The sequence below is a fragment of the Vitis vinifera genome, chromosome 5 (assembly GCF_030704535.1).
Source record: "Vitis vinifera cultivar Pinot Noir 40024 chromosome 5, ASM3070453v1".
NCBI classification, from domain to species: Eukaryota; Viridiplantae; Streptophyta; class Magnoliopsida; order Vitales; family Vitaceae; genus Vitis; species Vitis vinifera.
The window spans coordinates 6,403,866-6,422,978 of NC_081809.1; the positions used below are offsets into that span (position 1 = coordinate 6,403,866).

At 33.9% G+C, this 19,113-nt stretch overlaps 1 protein-coding gene across 2 annotated transcripts; it reads right to left on the minus strand.

The window, feature by feature from the left end:
- Nucleotides 1-5,599: 5,599 nt before the first annotated feature.
- On the minus strand, nucleotides 5,600-12,593 carry LOC100256346 (protein LIKE EARLY STARVATION, chloroplastic). Of its 2 annotated transcripts, none has more exons than XM_010651674.3 (4): nucleotides 11,971-12,593; nucleotides 7,478-8,136; nucleotides 6,727-6,917; nucleotides 5,600-6,158 (listed from the first exon to the last, which is right to left on the minus strand). In XM_010651674.3, the coding sequence occupies exons 1-4, from the start codon at nucleotides 12,458-12,460 to the stop codon at nucleotides 5,783-5,785; spliced, it is 1,716 nt and encodes a 571-aa protein (XP_010649976.1). In that variant the 5' UTR covers nucleotides 12,461-12,593; the 3' UTR covers nucleotides 5,600-5,782. The 2 variants fall into 2 exon arrangements, with proteins under 2 accessions (XP_010649976.1, XP_010649977.1); XM_010651675.3 differs by having other exon boundaries at nucleotides 11,977-12,573.
- Between the last annotated feature and the right edge of the window lie 6,520 nt (nucleotides 12,594-19,113).

Sequence of the window (19,113 nt, forward strand, 5' to 3'; positions counted from 1 at the left end):
GGTAAAACCAAAAAAATATCCACTATAAAGTAAAAATTACAACCTCTCTCTCAATTAAAAAAATAGAACATAAAAACTTACAAAATGATGAAATTTTTTTCTTGGGATCAATAATATAGGGAGTGGAGATTTCTTTTTATAGCATAAAGAAGTTCCCTCATTTTTATCTTCTTCCATTGTGCAATGACTTCAACCTTAACATTCTCCCACTTAAAGTCATTCTTCTACATCTTGTCCTATCACATATTGCTTATGTTACTATCAAGCTATAAGAAGATTTGTATTAACTGAATTTGTCAAAATTAATTGGTTTTGCCAAGGCATCTATTAGATTGTCCTTTATATGGATCTTTTGCATATTCAAAATTCCTTCTTCCACCACTTCTCAAATAAAGTGATATTGAACTCTTATGTATTTAGTCCTAAAATAAAAGGTTGGATTCCTTGCAATATGCAAGGCACTTTGATTGTCACAAAATAGGAAAATCTTCACTTGTTTGTACCTAAGCTCCTCCAATAACCTTTTAATCCAAATAGCTCTTTACAAACCTATGTAGTTGTCATATACTCTACTTCTGTTGTAGATAGAGTCACAATAGTTTAGAGTTTTGAAACCCAACTCATAGCTCCTCTTGTAAGTGTGAACACATAACCCGTAGTAGATTTCCTCTTATCAAGATCACCTACAAAGTTTGAATCAACATAACCTTTGACGATGAATTATGATCCTCCAAAACATAATACAGCATTCGAGGTCAATTTGATGTATCTAAAGATCCTCTTAACTATGTTTCAATGCTTTCCTCTCTAATTTGCCATGAATCAACTTACTATTCTCCCTGCTTGTGCAATGTTTGGTCTTGTACAAATCATAGCAAACATTAAGCTTCCCATTGTTGATGCATACAGTGTTCGAGATAGTTTCATCCTCTCTGCTTCATACTAGGACTCATACTTGAGAATAATTTATAATTCACGGGAAGTGTGGTCTTGTACCAACATCTTGATGCATGTTTTAAACTGTACAGAGATTTGGTTAACCTATAAACCAAGTTCTTTTTCCCATTTTCTTCAAAACCTGTTGGTTGGAGCATATAAATTTCTTCTTCCAGCTTGCCATGAAGAAACGTAGTTTTCTAATCTAACTGTTCAAGGTGGAAATCAAATCTATCACACATAGCCAGAACTACTCAAATTGATGTAAGTCAAACAACTGGACAAAACATCTCATTGAAATCGACACCTTCTTTCTGAGTATATCCTTTAACCACAGTCTTACACGATACCGCTCCACTTGGTCATTGCTATCACATTTGATCTTATAGACCTACTTGTTTCCAATAGCTTTTCTTCTAAGTGGTAGTAGCACAAATTTCTAGTCTAGCACACATAGTCAGGATTACTAGAATTGATGTAAATCGAACAATTGGAGAAAAGATCATTTTGAAATCAACACATTTTTTAGCATATCCTTTAACCACTAATCTTGCACGATACCGCTCCACTTGATCATTGCTATCACATTTGATTTTATAAACTCACTTGTTTCCAAGTGGTAGTGGCACAAATTTCCATGTCTAGTTCTTATGCAAGGCTTCAACCTCCTTTTGCATTGCTATCATCCATAAAGATGAATTTGAACTGTTTATGACATCTTGATAATTTAAAGACTTTCCATCTTTTGCAAAGAGATAGTATGCAACATCAGTTGTCATAACAAACTTTGAGTGTCGAGAAGGTTATTTTCTTTCTCATATTGATTGTTGTAGTGCAGGTGTTTCGGACTCAACTAGTACTTATTCATTGTTCTTTAGAACTACTTCAAAAGATTATGGTTGTTATTTTTCTAATTGTTTATTTCTAATGAAACTTATAGTGTCTGTCTTTTTCATCAATGTGTTATCTCTTTCTTCACTTTGTAGCATGTCTTTTACAAAGATAGCATCTCTGCTAATGATAACCTTGCAGGCAATAGGATCCCACAGGTGATACCTCTTTACTCCATAAACATACCCCAATAATATATATTTTCTGGATTTTAGATCCAACTTTATTATTTCTTGGTCATTATATATCACATAAACAAGACACCCAAATATATGTAAAGAGGAATAGTTTGTTGAGTTACCAGTCCACGTCTTCATAAGTGTCTTCATCTCAATTGCCATTCATAGAGACCTTTTAATTATATAGCACACAATTTTAACTACTTTAGCCCATAACATTTTAGGTAGTCTTGCAATCTTCAACATAGCTTTCATTCTTTCTATGAAAGCTCTATTTGTACATTCTGCTACACCATTTTGTTATGGAGTATAAGTAATAGTTTTCTATTATTGTATGCCTTCTTAACTCCAGAATGTGGGAAACTCCTAGCTACAAAATTCTTTTCCATTGTTTGTCCTCAAACATTTAATCTTTTTTCCCATTTCAAGTTTCTTCTACGTTTTAAAGGTTTTGAATACTAGAAAAACATCTAACTTTCTCTTAATGGAGTACACCCAACATCTTTTGGAATAATCATCCACAAACAACACCAAATAGTTTGCACCTCTAAGAGATATGGTTAATGATTCCCAAACATTAGAACCAACCAAGTTTTGAATGTCCTTACTTCTTATAGTAGATCTACTGAATCTTAATTTATGCTACTTATTGATAACACGATGCTCATAGAATGGTAGACTTATAATTTTGAGTCCGGGAAGCAATTTTTTATCAAAAAGGATTTTCAATCCATTTTCTAACATGTGACCAAGTTTGCGATGCCACCTCGTTGTCAATTTTTCTCTAGAGTTTGCAACAAAAGTTTCCACCTCTTGATATGTCTTCTTATGCAACATGTACAGATTTGCAACTATCTTCTCTACTTTTATCACCATAAGCACACCTTTGATAACATTCATGATTCCCTCTTTAGCATGAAATTCATATCCAAGGTCATCTAGTTGTCCCATTAATAACAAATTCTTCTTTAAGGCCTTCACATGTCATACTTCTAGAATAATGTGAATCACACCATCATCCATCTTTATTTTGATGGAGTTAATGCCAATAATCTCCAAGGCATGATCATTACTCATGTACACTGATCTTCCTGAGATAACTTCATATTGGTGAAATCATTCTATATGAGAAGTCATATGTTATGTTGTTATTCAGTCAATTAACCAAACTTCAGCAATCCTTTTCTACCTTCCACAATTATCGTTGCCTCACTATACAAGATTTTACCTTCATCTGAAGTACTTACTACATAACTCTAAGTATTTGATGACGCAGATTTTTTTTCACATTCATGTTTTTCTCTACCCCTTCTTTATAGTGTCAACACTTCTTTTTTTTTTTTATACACCCTTACTTGTGACTCCCACTAAAACCATATTCTATTGATCTTCCTCTAAAGATAATTAGAGCCTCAGTTTGTTAAGAAGATATTTTGTCTTCCTTATTTTTACGCCTACTTTCTTCCTTAAGTACAATAGTCACAACATCATTAAAGACTAGCATTCTCCTCAAAGCACCATTAGCCACATTTATGATGAGATGGTCATATGAGGTAGACTTTGGAATAGAAGTTCAACGCTTTCCTTCTTTTCTATATGATGATTTATAGTTGATAATTGAGAAAACAAAGTTTTCAGGTTGTTGATGTGTTCAATCATCAAAGTAGATTTTGACATCTAAAGAGTGTAGAGTTTTCTTTTTAAGAAGATTTTATTGTGCAACAACTTGGCTTCATATAGTTTTGTCAAAGTATCACAAATTTCCTTTGTCAATTGTAATTTTGAAATGTTTTCAACATTTTTTAGGTTTTCACCAATTGCTTCTAGGCAATTTTCCTTCCTCAAGACGACTTTCATTTTCATTTTCCACAGCCCAAAATTGTTTCCATTGAACTTTTTTATTTCAAATTTTTCCACCATTTACTTCACTTTTACAATAAACAATAACCTAGAATAGTAGTAAATGTTTATGTTAAATGCACCAAGAAAGTCCCTAGGAAAGTGGAGGGATCACAATACTGGTCCCACTTAAAACTCGCTTTCCTTAGACTCTTATTGCCCTTTTGATAAAACTTTCCTAAATATGTACTTACCACACAAGTAACCATCTATTGTCCTAAACCTAGGCTCTAATATCACTATTATAAAATGATACCCGCAACAATAATTTGAAAATAGAATACTAGAGCAAACAATAAATAAAACAATAGGCAAAAGTACTTACATGGTAAAACTCTCTTAATTATGAGGGAAAACCTTCATGAGGTAAGACCGAAAAAATTATTCACTATGAAGACAAAATTGCAACTTATTTCTCAATTAGAAAGAAAGAATATAAAAATTTACAAATGATGAAACCTTTTTTGGAATAAATAGTATAGAAAGTGGAAGCCTCCTTTTATAGAAGGAAACTCCCATTTTTCTGTCTTTTTTCTTACGTGGGATGACTTCAATCTTAACACTTACTATATTATTATGTCACTCTACCTAGTAATCTATAGGTTTAATTCCATAACGATGCCATTAGCAACATTTTTATGGATAAAAAAGGATGAGAACGATGCAAAACAAATGGCTAGCCTCCTAGCAATACGGTGAACGGTGGTTCAATTTTGGGTACCTTATATAATCAATTAGAGTTGATTAATTTTAATTAAATTGGATGTAATTAAAACTAATTTATTTATTGAGTCAACCAACCTCATTTAACATTGGTTTATTTGGTCATTTCCATTATTTTTATTTTTTTATTTTTTGGAATATGATAGCCTGCAATTTGATATAGTATAATTAAATATAAATTACATAATGTACAACCCAAAAGTATGATAATCTAATCCAAAACATATCATATACTTATATTATCCAAAACATAAAAATTCATAAATATTTGAAGTGTGTTTTTCAATCATGAGGAAGTGAATGGATAGTCCAAGCTTTTAATATGAAATTTAAAATTTATCCTAATTTCTTTTAATGTTAAATTACTTCAAGATCATATTAACCAAATTAAGGCAATCAGGACCATCAAGAAGATCAATTGACAATAAACAATAGGTGATATTCATGAAAAATCACCTACTCAATCTTTGTAAAAATCATGAATCAAATACTATAGTTAAAATTCAATGAATAGGAAAAGAAGATATTCAATTTTATCTAAATTCAAATGCGACTATTCTCAAGGAAAGGATCTTATATAGATTAGTATCTATATTCTTCTTTTTCATATTCTTGATATATACTTTGTGTTCCTTAATAGAACATCTCAATCATGTACTCCTTAGCGGAACACCTCAATCCCGCTTGCAAATCGATGCACCTACTTGTTTTTTCATGGAAAGAATTTCCAAAACTTTGTTCTTAAAAAAGTTGAGAAATAAAATTGTTAGCTTAATTTAAAGTAGTAATAATATTCGTAATAATTCAATTTAAAACATAACATGATCATGTGAATTGGCTTGGTTGGAAATTGGATTCCATTATTTTGAATTCATCATCTTATCCTTTTTTTTCTTTTCTTTTTTTTTGCCACCCCTGCTTAACAAGCTCATTTTAAGTTTGTCATTCCTAGTAATTGCCCGAGGATAAGCTTGAGAGTGAAATAGGAACCATATGGATTTCATGTCACTGTAACTTTCAGTAAGAGGTGTGCAACCCCTCATTTATGGGAAAATAGATATCGTGGCTAAGGTAAAATTCTGGCTTCCTTTGCTTACAACTGAACAAAATTATACTGTATATGGCCTCTTCCTTTGTGCTGATGAAGGAATGTTTCACGACAACTGGGGTGGAGTCTGAACTTCCCGGAGCTGGACTGAGTTCTCAAAGCAGTGATAGAAACCGTAGTGTGGAAATCTCTCGTACCAAGTGTCTTGCTCCTCATGTGTATCCCAGTGCTCCCCGCTGCTGCTCTTCCCGTACTTGTGCACCCATCCAGAACCATTATGGCCCTCACCCCATGTGCGATTCCACCGCTCTCCATGCTTCCCTTCCCACCACGTCTCCCCCTGCTTGACGCCATGGCTGTTTGGATCAAAGTTCTCATCCCATTTATCACCCCACTTAGTCCAAGCATCACCTTCACAACGCTCAGCCCATTTATCAGTGTACTTCATGCTGCCACCATGCCCATCATACCTCTCACCCCATCTGCCAAAATACATTGGGAACATGTTAAAAGCGATAAAAAAAAACATAACATGCAACCAACAGGAGAATCTAGCAAGTTTGAGTGACCCATCTCGAAGGTGTTGCAATTTCTTGGAAGGTTGTCCTACGTTGGTTAGAATTTTTGAACTACTGCTATTATAGTGAACTCTCTGATTGACAATTTATTATGATGATGAAGCAAAGCTTCCGGCATGGTCTACAAACCCATGATTTTGTGGTTCTCACCCTTATATAGTAGAAAATCAATCTCAATATTTATTATAAGCATTTAAAACTGAAGAACAGATTTCTTTTCCATGTTAACTTTAGCATTAAAAAGAAAGATCAGTATCCATTCAGAGACAATAAATAGATAGCAAGTTCCATTATGATAACATACACTTCATGTCAGAAAAAAAAATATATATATATATATATATATATGTAGATCATCTTATGGAAGACATAAGTTATGGCCTGTTTAGAATACACTATAACCAGATGCAAAGAATAAATGCTGAGAACTCAAACTTTAATGTGGTTTGAATGCAAGGTAATATATGGGTACCTTTCATGCCAAACATGAGCATGACCAGCCTCAAGTTGTGTGTTTGGATCAATGCTGCACCATTTGTGGGCCCATTTATCTGCTTTGCCAGAGGCATCATATTGTTCCCACCATTTCTCATGCCATTCATCACCTTTTCCATTCTTTCCCCACTTGTCAGCAGTTTTCTCCATGTGCATAAGCCCACAATCCTGCACAAATTGAAGCCTATAGTTCAGTTCATTCTATAATATGCCAGAGCCAATAAGCAAATCTACAAGCAAAACATCATAGTATTATAATTTATCTAAAAGTAAAAGAACTCACATCCTATATTGGAATTCTAAAAGTTGCAAAGAAGTCAACTAACTACATTCAAGGAAGTAGCTATAATGCTTGTCAAATGGAAATCATTTGTATGGAAACATGTCAAAAAGGTTTTTTTCTCTTCTTATATGGCAAGCCTCAAGTTGTGAGTTTTGTGCCTTTTGAATACCCCCACAATCACAAATGGAAGCAGGACACTCAAAGACAAAGATCCATTGTCCTGATGCTGCCCCTTGGGATGTTCTCCTTGAATTTTGTTTTAAAGCATGGTTCTCTTTGATGTTCGTATGCTAAACCAAGCTTAGCTACAATATGATGTTAAAGTATGATCATCTAGTAGCCAATGAATAGACACATCCAACTTGGGTTTGGCTTTCCTTATTGTACAACCAAAAGGAAAGGAACATGAGAATAAGTAAAGTTCAAATGTACAATTCTCACTGACCTGCCACATCGATTCTTTCCAATATTCACGCCATACATTTCCTGTTGCATCACGCCCTGATTTCTCTGAGCCAAGTTCCTTATACTGAAACTTGTCAGCAGCCTCCCAAAACTTCTCTTCCCACTCAACAACATGATCAGCACTGACACCCCTGATTAGCGTCCACCTGCAAACCACACCATCAGGTCTTTGTTCAATCCCTGTCTCCCTCCACCACCTTGATCCATCAGGACTTACTCCATGGGACAATGCTCCATCCACCTCATCAAGAGCATGAACAGCTTCTGCTGCATGTCCTAAAAATAGAACGCCAAGTTCATCTTCCTTTTTTAAGGAAGGCATCTCTAGACTGGAACTAGAAACATCCACTGTGCCAACCTCTGTCAATGATTGAAGTGGTGGAAGAGGAGGATTGTGGCTGCTTTCAGAAAACCGGCTCTCAAATGGAATTGAGAGAAAATCTACAGATTGCTCTTTCTCCATCAATGATTCGGCTGGAGTAAGATACGGAGAAGATGTTCTTGCTGTCTGCAAGTTACCGGCATCATCGGATTTTCCCTCACTATCCATAGGAGGTGTCCAAGACCAAAAATCTGGACCTGGTGTTGAATTCACAGATGTTCGAGACTGAGGCACAAACAAGATCCCGTTCTGTGTTCCTGGCACAATAAAGATTACAGAGTTCTGAAAAACATCATGCATGGCTGAACTAATAATAATATTAGACCGAAATCACCTAAAAATAGTTAGCCCACGCTGAAATATAAAAAGGAAGGCATGATGCATATGCATTATAGGCCACCTAAATTACTAAACTGGCTATGACTCGCATCTTATTTACTAACACAGGAATTTCCATTCTTAAAGAAGAGATTGCAAACACTCAAAATATTGCATCACTAAATAAGATCTCAATTTTGAAACTAGATCAGCAATCTACCCAAATAACAAAGACATTCAGGATCCAACTTTTATGATGTTAGATAATAAATTCCAAGTTAAGAAGCAAATTAATCAAAGCCACAAGAAAATGCCAAAAATATTTTAGGGAGGGTAATATGAAGAAATATCCTTTATACAGGTGACACTTGGTTCTAAAATGAATGGGAAAATTTTTCCAAATTACAGGAAGCTAGCCCCACAAAAATAACAGACTAGAGCATTCAAAATATGAAAATCAAAAAATTTTCCTTACTAATGTTACATACTGATTTGTTTCCAATATTTTAAATAAAAATAAAATAAAATAAAGTTTCACATATCAGTATGCACTCTTGGATTTAAAACCAAGAAATTTCAATAGATTCAAGCAAATGAAATTTTTTTGCAGTTGTAAGATCATACAATAAATTCATTTCACGATATTAGACCAAAGATATTTTCTTATGCAAGATTATAATAGTGCTTTACACACTTCACATTTTGCCACTTGAACTCTACAATCTATACATCGGTAAAAGCTGAAATGAGACGTACTAAATGAGCCATATACTGAAAAATAATTTTGGAGATCAATATTTCACTTTATCAAGAGAGAGGATCAGAAAACACACAGCACTAATAGTCTAATCTAACTAGGAACATACACAGTATTAATAATCTAATTTAACTAGAATTCAATGTATTTTTCAGTAGTATCTATTTAAGAGGTACATAAGCATATGGATAAGCTCATAATCCCAACTAGATTTGCCAAAAACTTGATTTAATTTACAGAAGACCAGGAGTTTTTTTTTAAAAAAAAAGAAAAGAAATTTGCTTAGTGTTTCACTTGCTTTGCCCTTTGATAACTTGGTTCTTAAGAATTAAAGAACATACTATCACTTTTAGGCAAGGCTGCAACTGGGCAGGTTGGGCCCGGTTGCTGGCTAACACAAGCTTAATCCAAATTAAGAAACAATCAATTTAAGTCCAATTCAATCCAACTTTCAACCCGAGGTACACAACCCAATCCCAAACCCAACCCGACCTCATTTTTCTAAACTCGGTTAAGTTGAGAGCTTTTTAGATTAGACTCGGATTGCTCAGGTTGTATGATTCAAAATCCACCCATAATGTTTTTAAAACACTTTTTTATATACCAAAATTTAAATAGTAAATGAGACAAAATTTCAAGATAACAACAAAAAAGTAAAAAATCAATTTATATATCTTTATAGAAAAATAATATATATATATATATATATGTGTGTGTGTGTGTGTGTGTGTGTTATAATTATAGTTCAATATTTTTCCTTAAAAAATCTAAAAAGAAAATAAAAAAATAAATATTAGTATATAAGATAATATAAATTATAAACATTATAAAAATATTAAATCAGGTTCAAGTTAGATTCAGGTTGTTCAAACTTTTTCCCAAGTCCAACTAAATTGAGTTTGGATTGAAAAAGCTTAACCCAAACCCAACCCGCGCATTAAAAAAAATTACCCAAGCCCATCCGAAAATCGAATTGGGTCGAGCCAACCTATCCAATTTGCACCCACTACATATTTGGGTAGATTAGGAGTATTTTAGAGTGTAGAATTTCCAAGTATGATATTAGGTGAACCTAAACTGTGACTTAAGAAACCAAGTTGTACATTACTTCATAACAATGAGATCCCAATTTCAAAAGAAATTGGAAATGCCAACTCATTCCATGGTATATAGCATTTTTAGATTCAAGATTGACTTTGCCATAGAAAAGTAAAACAAGGGAACTACTAATCTTTCTATGCAAAAATCATGACGTAAAAATTAATTAAAAAGAACAACAATAAAAACAAAGATTTGATCTTCTCTGCTACTATCCATTTTTCCAGGGATCTACATATTTTTTAGCTACAGCAAGCTTTTTGGAGGGTAGAATCTGAGATGCATGGCTGGGAAGAAACAACAAATAAACTGAATTTATCTTAGAATTAATTTTTCTGCAACAGATTTTTGTAATATGCTTGAGACCAATTGCAAAGGAGAGGTGGTCTTTAGCCAATAGATGCTCCCTTTGTTATGCTCATGAGGAGTCAATTGACCGTATACTCTTGCATTGTGGGAAGGCAAGGCTGTTGTGGGAGCTCTTGTTCTCTTTGTTTAGGGTGTGTTGGGTCATTCAAGCTTCCATTAGAGAAACCCTTTTAGGGTGGTAGGGCTCGTTCATTGGAAGAAAGAGAAAGCGAGTGTGGAGTGCAGCGCCTTTGTGCCTCTTTTGGACAATTTGAAATGAGAGAAATAGAAGATCTTTTGAGAATATGGAGCTTTCTGTTCAAAGGTTGAAGTTCTTGTTTTTGTGCAGTTTGTTATCTTGGACAAACATGTTTATAGAACATACTTCCATGTCCTTAGTTGATGTTATTGATTGGTTGGGGACAGATTGAGGGAGGGAGTATTTTTGTTTTCCCTATCCTTTTTGGCACTATTAGGCGGCCGTTGTATACACCATGCATACATTGGTGCACCCCTTTTTTTGGCGTTTTTATACAATTTGCACTTACTTATCAAAAAAAAATATATATGATTGAGACCAATAATACAGCCAGCTAAAGCAAACATAAACTCTGACCCAACAAGAACAAAACTGAAGATGAAGAACCAAGCCTGCACATAACAGTTTATCTTGACAAATCTGGCTATTTTGGGTTGCAGATTAGAAGCAGAAAGTTCCAGCAGTCAAATAAGGTATCAGCGATTACAAAAAGTATTTAACCTAAAAGATGAAACTAAAAGTTCCTAAATGCACATATCTTTAAGATATTCATATTGAACAATTCGGTAGTCCCATGAGAATTAAATTGGCCATTCTGCTTCCACAGCATATAAAGGTAAAATTCACCACCCAGAAGACATCTATTTAAGAAAAAGAATCTTTCCTACTTTGTAATTGATGGACCTTCACTTTCAAGGCTTCAACAACCATATAAACCTAGATGGACTGATACAGTTTCCACCATGTTCAAACTCACCCTAAAGATGGATACTTCCCTTGCTGCTAGTTGTGCCACATCAGTAATCCAAAAATCTATACAGCCATACAATATATATCATCCTACTCTCAACATTATTAGTATGTCATTGCTCTAAGAATTAAAATTAACAAGAACAATGCTCATTCAAAGCAGAGCCATCATTTTCATATTATTTCCAGAAGCAGTAATAAATAGAATTAATCCAAATAGCAACTAAAAATTAAGAACTTAAAGATTATGTTTGGTTAAAATATGATGAAAAAAGCAAGGGAAAGAAAATAAAAGAGAAAAATAAAAAGAAAGAAAAATAAAAATAGATTTGAAGTTACTAAAATTATTTTTATATGTTATTTTAATTTTTTTCTTTTATTAGCATTTTTTTTCTTTTCTCACTTTTTCCAATAACCAAACATAACCTAAAGAAAAACAATTATCTCTGGCTTTAACAACCCCAATTTCAAATCCAGAGGGATGCAATGCATGACACTCTCAGAGTCATTCAAAACCCAATAACAAAAATCAACGCCACAACACAGAGAATAAGAACATACCATTACCTCCCTGCTGAACCCCCATTCCTCCACCACTCTCACTCCCCGAACCCTCAACTCTAGAATATCCCAACTCCTGCTCTCCCGACTTACTCTCCTGAAGAATGGCCCTCGCCGCCGCGATCGCTGCGGCAGCTCGGTCAATGACCTGAATTCTCTGCACCTTGTCCCTCTCCTCCTTAGAAACCTCCAGAATCTTCATGAACTCGCCGCTCTTCCTCTCCAATGCCTCTGCACTCTCCCCATCGTCCTCTCCACCGGAGTTGCCTGCAATCCTCTGGAACTCCATGCCCTTCCTCTCCTGGTCCACCGCCTTCTTCCACATGTCGAGGTACGAGTCCCCGCCATCCGAAACCCTAATCCTCGACGCTCCCCTGCCTCCACTTCTTCTCACCAGAACTGTAACAGCAACTCGGTGTTTGTGTCGGTGAGAAACAGGAACCGCAGAGCGTGCGGTAGCGCGTAGCGATGCACCCAAATGCGAAGCCATTTAGAAAGGGGTTAATTGCCGTGGAGCGAGTGAAGGAGCAGGCCCAGAGGTGGTCTTTAAGCGGAAGGTGGCGGTGAATTTAAACTTTGAAGTTAGCGCGTGAAGATGTGAGGTGCAATCTTTATTTTCTTTTTCTTTAATAAAGAAAGATTTTCGTGTGATTGAAGGAGGGTACGGATACCATTGTCGGTGGTGGTCCACTATTACCGAAATTACCCGTTTTTTTAAATAAAAAAAATCAAATCAAAGACAAAAGATAGCTATAGATTGTTGACACATGGCGTCATTACAGCATGCGTCTTTACACCGGAATAAAGGTCAAATTAAATATTTGTATCCAAAACGAATGGTTGGGATCTGTTCTTCTTAAGGCAGAAAAGAAATTGCATGTTTCTTTATTATTCATTTGCTTTTCCAGGTTGATCCAATCAATCAACGGTAAAGATCATGGGTACAGTAGCTCATCTCGAAGTAGTAGGTGACGGCTGACCTTTGTGCCAGATTACAACAGGGGATGGGAATTTGGGTTCATGAAAGCGTATGGAGGATGGGAGTTTGACGTCCGTGAAATCGAAGAGTTGTGGGAAGTTCGTCATAAGTTTTTATCGGATTGGTAGGTCGTTTTTGTTTCCTTTCTACGAAGCTTGTGATATTAATTATGCTTGTAACGGACTTTCAGTCCCATTTGCAGGTACCATAGGTAGATTTTGCTTTAAGGTTAGGAGGGAGAGAATCCATGTGACAGTTGAAAACCTAGAAAAAGTTGGACGCGAGGAGCACCTGCTTCTAGACAGGATGCTTATTAAAGGGGTGTCGTCTGCACTTCCTCTCGTGAACACAAATCCATGTAGGCTTGTTTATTAAATAATAAAAAATAATTAATTACTTTTAATTTGATATTTAGATTTTTTTTTATTACACATAGTTGTTATAATGCTATAATATGTTTTTAAACACAAATATTTAAAAATTTAACAATTTTGTTTCAATATTTATTAAATTATTTTTGATATTTTGTTTCAATTTTGTGTCACCCTACTTTTGTTTCAATATTTTAAAATTAATATTAAATATGTTTTTAAAATTTATATATTATCACTTATTTTATTATTATATCAATTTCATATTTGAGAGTTGAGGCTGAAAACGTCAAAATAAAATAGCTACTTATAATTTATTTCCTGATCCGCACATATTTGCTGATTTACATGAAAACTTCTCAGAAAAAAAATGGACCATTAGGTGGCTTAATCTCCGGCAGTTCCGGTAGTTCAGGCGGCTCGATTTCTGGTGGTTCCGTCGGCCAAAATTCTGGTGGCTTCGGAGGTAAAATCTCCGGCGGTTGTGGCGGCAAAATGTCGGGTGGCGGAATCGGCGGTACTGGCAGGGGCACTTCCGGTCCGGGAGGAGAAGGAATCGGCAGCCGCGGCATGTCGGGGCCCGGGTTTGGCCCTGGAGAGTTTGGTGGAGGATCGGTGGGCAAGTCCGGCGGAATAGGTTGAAGCTCCGGTGCGGTAGGAGGCCCAGGCATCTCCGGCGGTACATACGGCTCATAGCTGGGGACGGAGGGGAACTCAGGAGGTGGTCTCGCAGGTGGATCAGAGGGATCACGGAGTAGCAGCTGAGGCTGAGAGAATACGGAGTTGGAGGTGCGATGAGTGTGAGTCATTTTTCTGAGTGAGAATGACGAAGCTCTTGGGATGGAGATCGAGTATTTCTTCACGAGGGTGGATGAAATTGCAGGAACGACACTGAACATTTCACCAAAAGTACGAGAGGAGAACATACAAATGATGGCAGCTTTCCGTGAAGAAGAAGACGACGAAGAAGGTGAAGCTGATACATACTATATACCCCAATCTAAGACAGATGGATAGTAGAGTCGATTGACATGTGTACAAATACGTGGCACTGCATGTCACACCTGTATTTTGGCTATAAGGACGATGGATTATGTAATATTGTAATGCATCACAATTTAGAGGCGAAGGAACACATGTACGCCATGCATGAGCCAGCTCAACCCCAATCATGGATCGTCTTGTTGGGCTTCATTTCCTTTGGATTGGGCTGGGATGTCGCAGACCAGTTTTTGTGAGTCAACTTGAGATTGGCAATTTTTTCAATATGATTAAATTGTTCTTGTGCCTATTGGTTTCAACACAATTATAAAAATCATAAATTTAGAAATCACTTTTAAAAATATAAAAAATCATGATAAATCATTTTTTTTTTATAAAAACGATTTTAAAAAAATAAAGACAAGTTTGACCATTAAAAATGGAAAATATTTTTTATTTTTGGAAATAGAAAATAAAGTGTTTTTTTAAGAATATATTTAAAGTTGTTTCCAATTAATTTTTTTACAATTTTTTTAAAATTAATGAAACAAATATGAAAAATAATTAAAAATAAAGTATTATATATAAAATTTATTTTTTAGAAATTTATAAGGAAACTTGTATTTTGGGAGGCCCATTTGGAAATAATATGGATTTCAAAACCCAAATATGATATTCAACCAATAATATAAAAATAATATGGTTCTTGTGCACTTTGTGCTGAGTGGACTTTTTGATACCCACTTTGTCCTTACCCAATCTCCATGTTAGTATCCACGTTGAAATAGCAATCAGAAGGGTTAAAAAAAATAATTACATAAATTTTCTAAACATCTCTCTCTTCACTTCCTCACCACCTGCATTGAAGTCAAAGACCCCCAAATTTGAAACCATAAACCCTCCATGATCTTCCTCTAAATCCAAATAACCTAAATGTCGTGAAATCCTACCTGTGATTTTCTCATATATCCCCAAAATCCCTATAATATCGAGAAACGAACCCTAATCCTTATTCGCACAAATCGATGTCATAGATTTGAGAGCGTGGGAAAACCCTAACCTCTTTGTCTAAAGATCTAGCTCCAAATCTCTATGTTCATCGTCATCATCACATGATATATTTTTAAGTTGGTATATTTATGGTGGTTTATTTGTGTTAATTTTTATTTTTTTTTCACATTGAGAAAGGAGGGTGTGTCGAAGCATGACTATGAAACCTACATATTCTCTCTTTCTCTCGGTACAAAACTTCATCTTTCTCTATAAATTCCTCTCAATTAAGGGCTTCTTTTAGAGATTCGATTCAATTGCTGATCTTTTGTACTGTTTCTCATAAACCCTTTTTTTTGTTTTTTTTTTGTTGGAAAATGTTCTCAGATTTTGAAGGTAAGAAATTTGTTTATTTTTAATATTGAAACGAAAACCCAATTGCAATAATGAATTGAAGATGTTTTTTTTTATTTATTATTATTTGTTATTTGTTTGGTTAATTTAGAGGTTTGTGGGATGATTGATTATCTCTCATAAATCATTGATCTTAAATTTTGTTTTTGTTTCTTTTTTTGTATTAATAAATTGAAGGTGTTTTTTTTATTATTAGTTTTTTGTTTGGTTAATTTGAAGGTTTGTGGTTTGGTTGATTATCTCTTAGAAATCGTTGATCTTAATTTTTTATTATTTTATTTCTGGAAATCTTAGGAATACCTAAAATTGATGTGATTTTGTTTTTTTCTTTTTCTATGTTAATGCTTGGTGGTATTGGGTTTAAGTTTGTTATGGATGTTAGGGTGGGCATTATTGAAATTAGTGGGTTTATTTTGATAAATTTAGTTTTTTGGCTGAGGAATTTATGCTTCTGAAATAGCAAGCATTCAGTTGAGGAATTGTTTTAGGGTTAAAATCATACTAGATTTTAATTTTGTTGTTTCTACATCTTTTAAAGAATGATTATAGGCGGTTAGAGTGTGTTCTTTTGTTGTTTTAAGGTTTTTAGGATGAAAATTGATATGGATTTATGTTTATTAGATTGAGTTAGAATTTTTCCCATGAATTTATTTAAGAAGCCATGATATGTAATTGTGTTTTGAGATGGTTTTATACTAATTAGTTTTATTTGTGTCTGTTTTTGTGCATTTATCTGGAAAAAAAAATTTTGGTTTTATATTTTGAAAAATGGTTTTTGGTTTATGACTATTCGAATTAGAAAGGTTTAAGCCAAGTAGGATGAGTTAGCTCTATTACTTTGGATTTATTTAATATTCATTTTTCTGGGTTCTGTTTTTAGGGTCAGATTACATTTGTGAGTCTTTAAATTTGAGATGACTCTTATTTTATTTTATTTTTGTCAAATGGTACTATGGTTTTCAGACTACATAACAGACGTAGACAGAGGCATTATCGAGGCCTGGAGACCATTGATGTATTTCTTTTAATTACATTCCTTTTTACCATAATTCAGGATTGGCTTTTGCTTGAAAATATTGATTCTTCATTTTGGTCTCCTTCATGGTTAATGAAAGCATCACTATTTCTACATCTTTGTTATCTTTGTAAATAATTTTTTGCTTGAATTGTATAGCATACTCATACAATTCAAAGTTGCAAAAGTCCTGACGCACAAATTACCATCTCATGTGAATTTGGGAGATAAAAAATTTACAAGTTGAAATACATTGAGCTTTGATAATTCTTACATATTGAAAACCTTTTTATTTGTACAATATATTCTAATGGCATTTCAATATTTATGTTTGCATTTCATTTTCTTTTAAATTTTTAAGCAAATTCATGGGTCACAAAGGCAACCATGGGCTTCATAATTGGACTTTAATATCTAAGAAGCATTCCCTTATTATAATACGAAATGCTTTTAGAAGCTGGTTATAGAATTATTGGGGAAATTCTTTTAAATAGAACCTTTTTTTCCCTTCAATTTGTTACTTTTAGGAAGATTTTAATTCAAGTCGTACAATTTCATATGAAAAAAATTGTCAAATCCTCTTTTATGTGAAATTATGGATTTTAATTAGTGTTTTCCAAAACCTTATATTATGAATATTATTGTTTGTGTTGGAATACTCAATTTTCTCTTCAAATCCTTGAACCCAATGTACCATCTCAAACATTTCTTTTTGTTTTACAAATGAATGTTGGAAATAGGATAGGCTGATGAAGGCCAAAGAACCAAGAACCAATTTAGGGTAGATTTGGAGATCAATCATTGAATGGTTCAGATGATCTCTTTTTCTAGTTTGATTTGATTTTGAGTAGATTCAGTGGTTGTACTTATAGTAATAAATACACAGTACCCTATTTTTCATGGTGATCATGTTAGACTAAGATTTTTTTATCAACCTCTACATATGGCTTAGGCCAAGAAATGAAAGCCATTACTCATGGCAGACTCCATTTTAAGACTTTTGTGAATGATGGATGGACCTGAACTTAAGCATTTTTCATGTCTCAAAGTTAAAATATTCTTTTATATGTTTGTTTTATAAGTTTGTAGGAAATTTGAGTATAAATTTTATGCTCAGATAGCCTTGCAAAAAAGTTTAGCTAAATTCAAGAAGCAATAAGAGAAGTGTTGATTGACTCTCACTAGCATTGCAACCGAAGGAAGATTCCCTGAGCCCAGAGTACCTTGAGATGCATGTTGGAGCAGTTGAGCCTAGTGATCGTGCTTTGGTAGCGATGATGTAATTGCTATTAGTGGTAGTATTTTTGTAGCTATGAATTTACTTGTTAATCATTTTGTAAAAGTTTGAACGTTAGTTGTGTATTCAAATACTTTGATCCGCTAGTTCTTTTGGAAATGTTGGTGTTTTTCTCTGTTATTTTAAGGTGTATATTAGTTACTGCTATTAGTGGAAAGAATAGACAGACACTTGATTCCTACATCTTCATCATGGTTGAAAAAATTATATGATATTACATGATTTATTATAAATTTTACTCTCAAATATCAAATATGTGTAATTCAATTCAGTTGGTTATTTTATTTTATGAGATCAAGGTTCTGATTTCTTTATGATAGTGCTACTGCTTGATCAAATTAGATTTATCAAAAATCTTTATCCAATTGAGATTTGTGTGGAAAATTAAGATAATATTTTAGAATTAGATGCTACTACTTTTGGTTTGGACTAGGGATCTTGTAGCCAACTCTTGATGGATTTCTAAGAACTATTGTAACTTGGGACTATTGTTCTTGCTAATATCTTTGATCTCATCAAAAAACTAGAATAGCAATGTTTAGAGAGGTTATAAGCTTGGTTATAAACTTAAACACTTTAAAATTATTTAATCCTTATATATATATATATTTATGAAATTAAAATGAGTTGAAATAAGTATAAATTAATTTATTGACTTTAATTGTATTGTATTTATTTCCAGTTGTTCTTTTCTTATACTTTTCCCCTCTAAATTCTTCTCTTCCCATCAATTTAAGGCAATCCTAAAGCAAAACTGCAGATAGCATATCCAAACATCTCCTAAATAACAATGTCATGTTGTTTTCCATCTACAAGCACCACCAGAATTGGACAAAAAACTTTCACACATAATATCAATTTTTCTCATTTCATCCTAGCATAAAAATTAAGTCAAATCACAATTGTGGCCCATGACAGGAGGGAGAATATTAAGTCTCTTCCTCTTATGAATCAAAACAAGAAGAAAGATTTTAAGCATAACAACAAATTTAAAAAATAAAAATAAAAAATCACTTAGGCCATTGCTAAGCCATTGTCATGAAACTAAGAATCTTCAGTTATGTGATGAAAATAAGAAGTTTCAATTCCTTTCCCC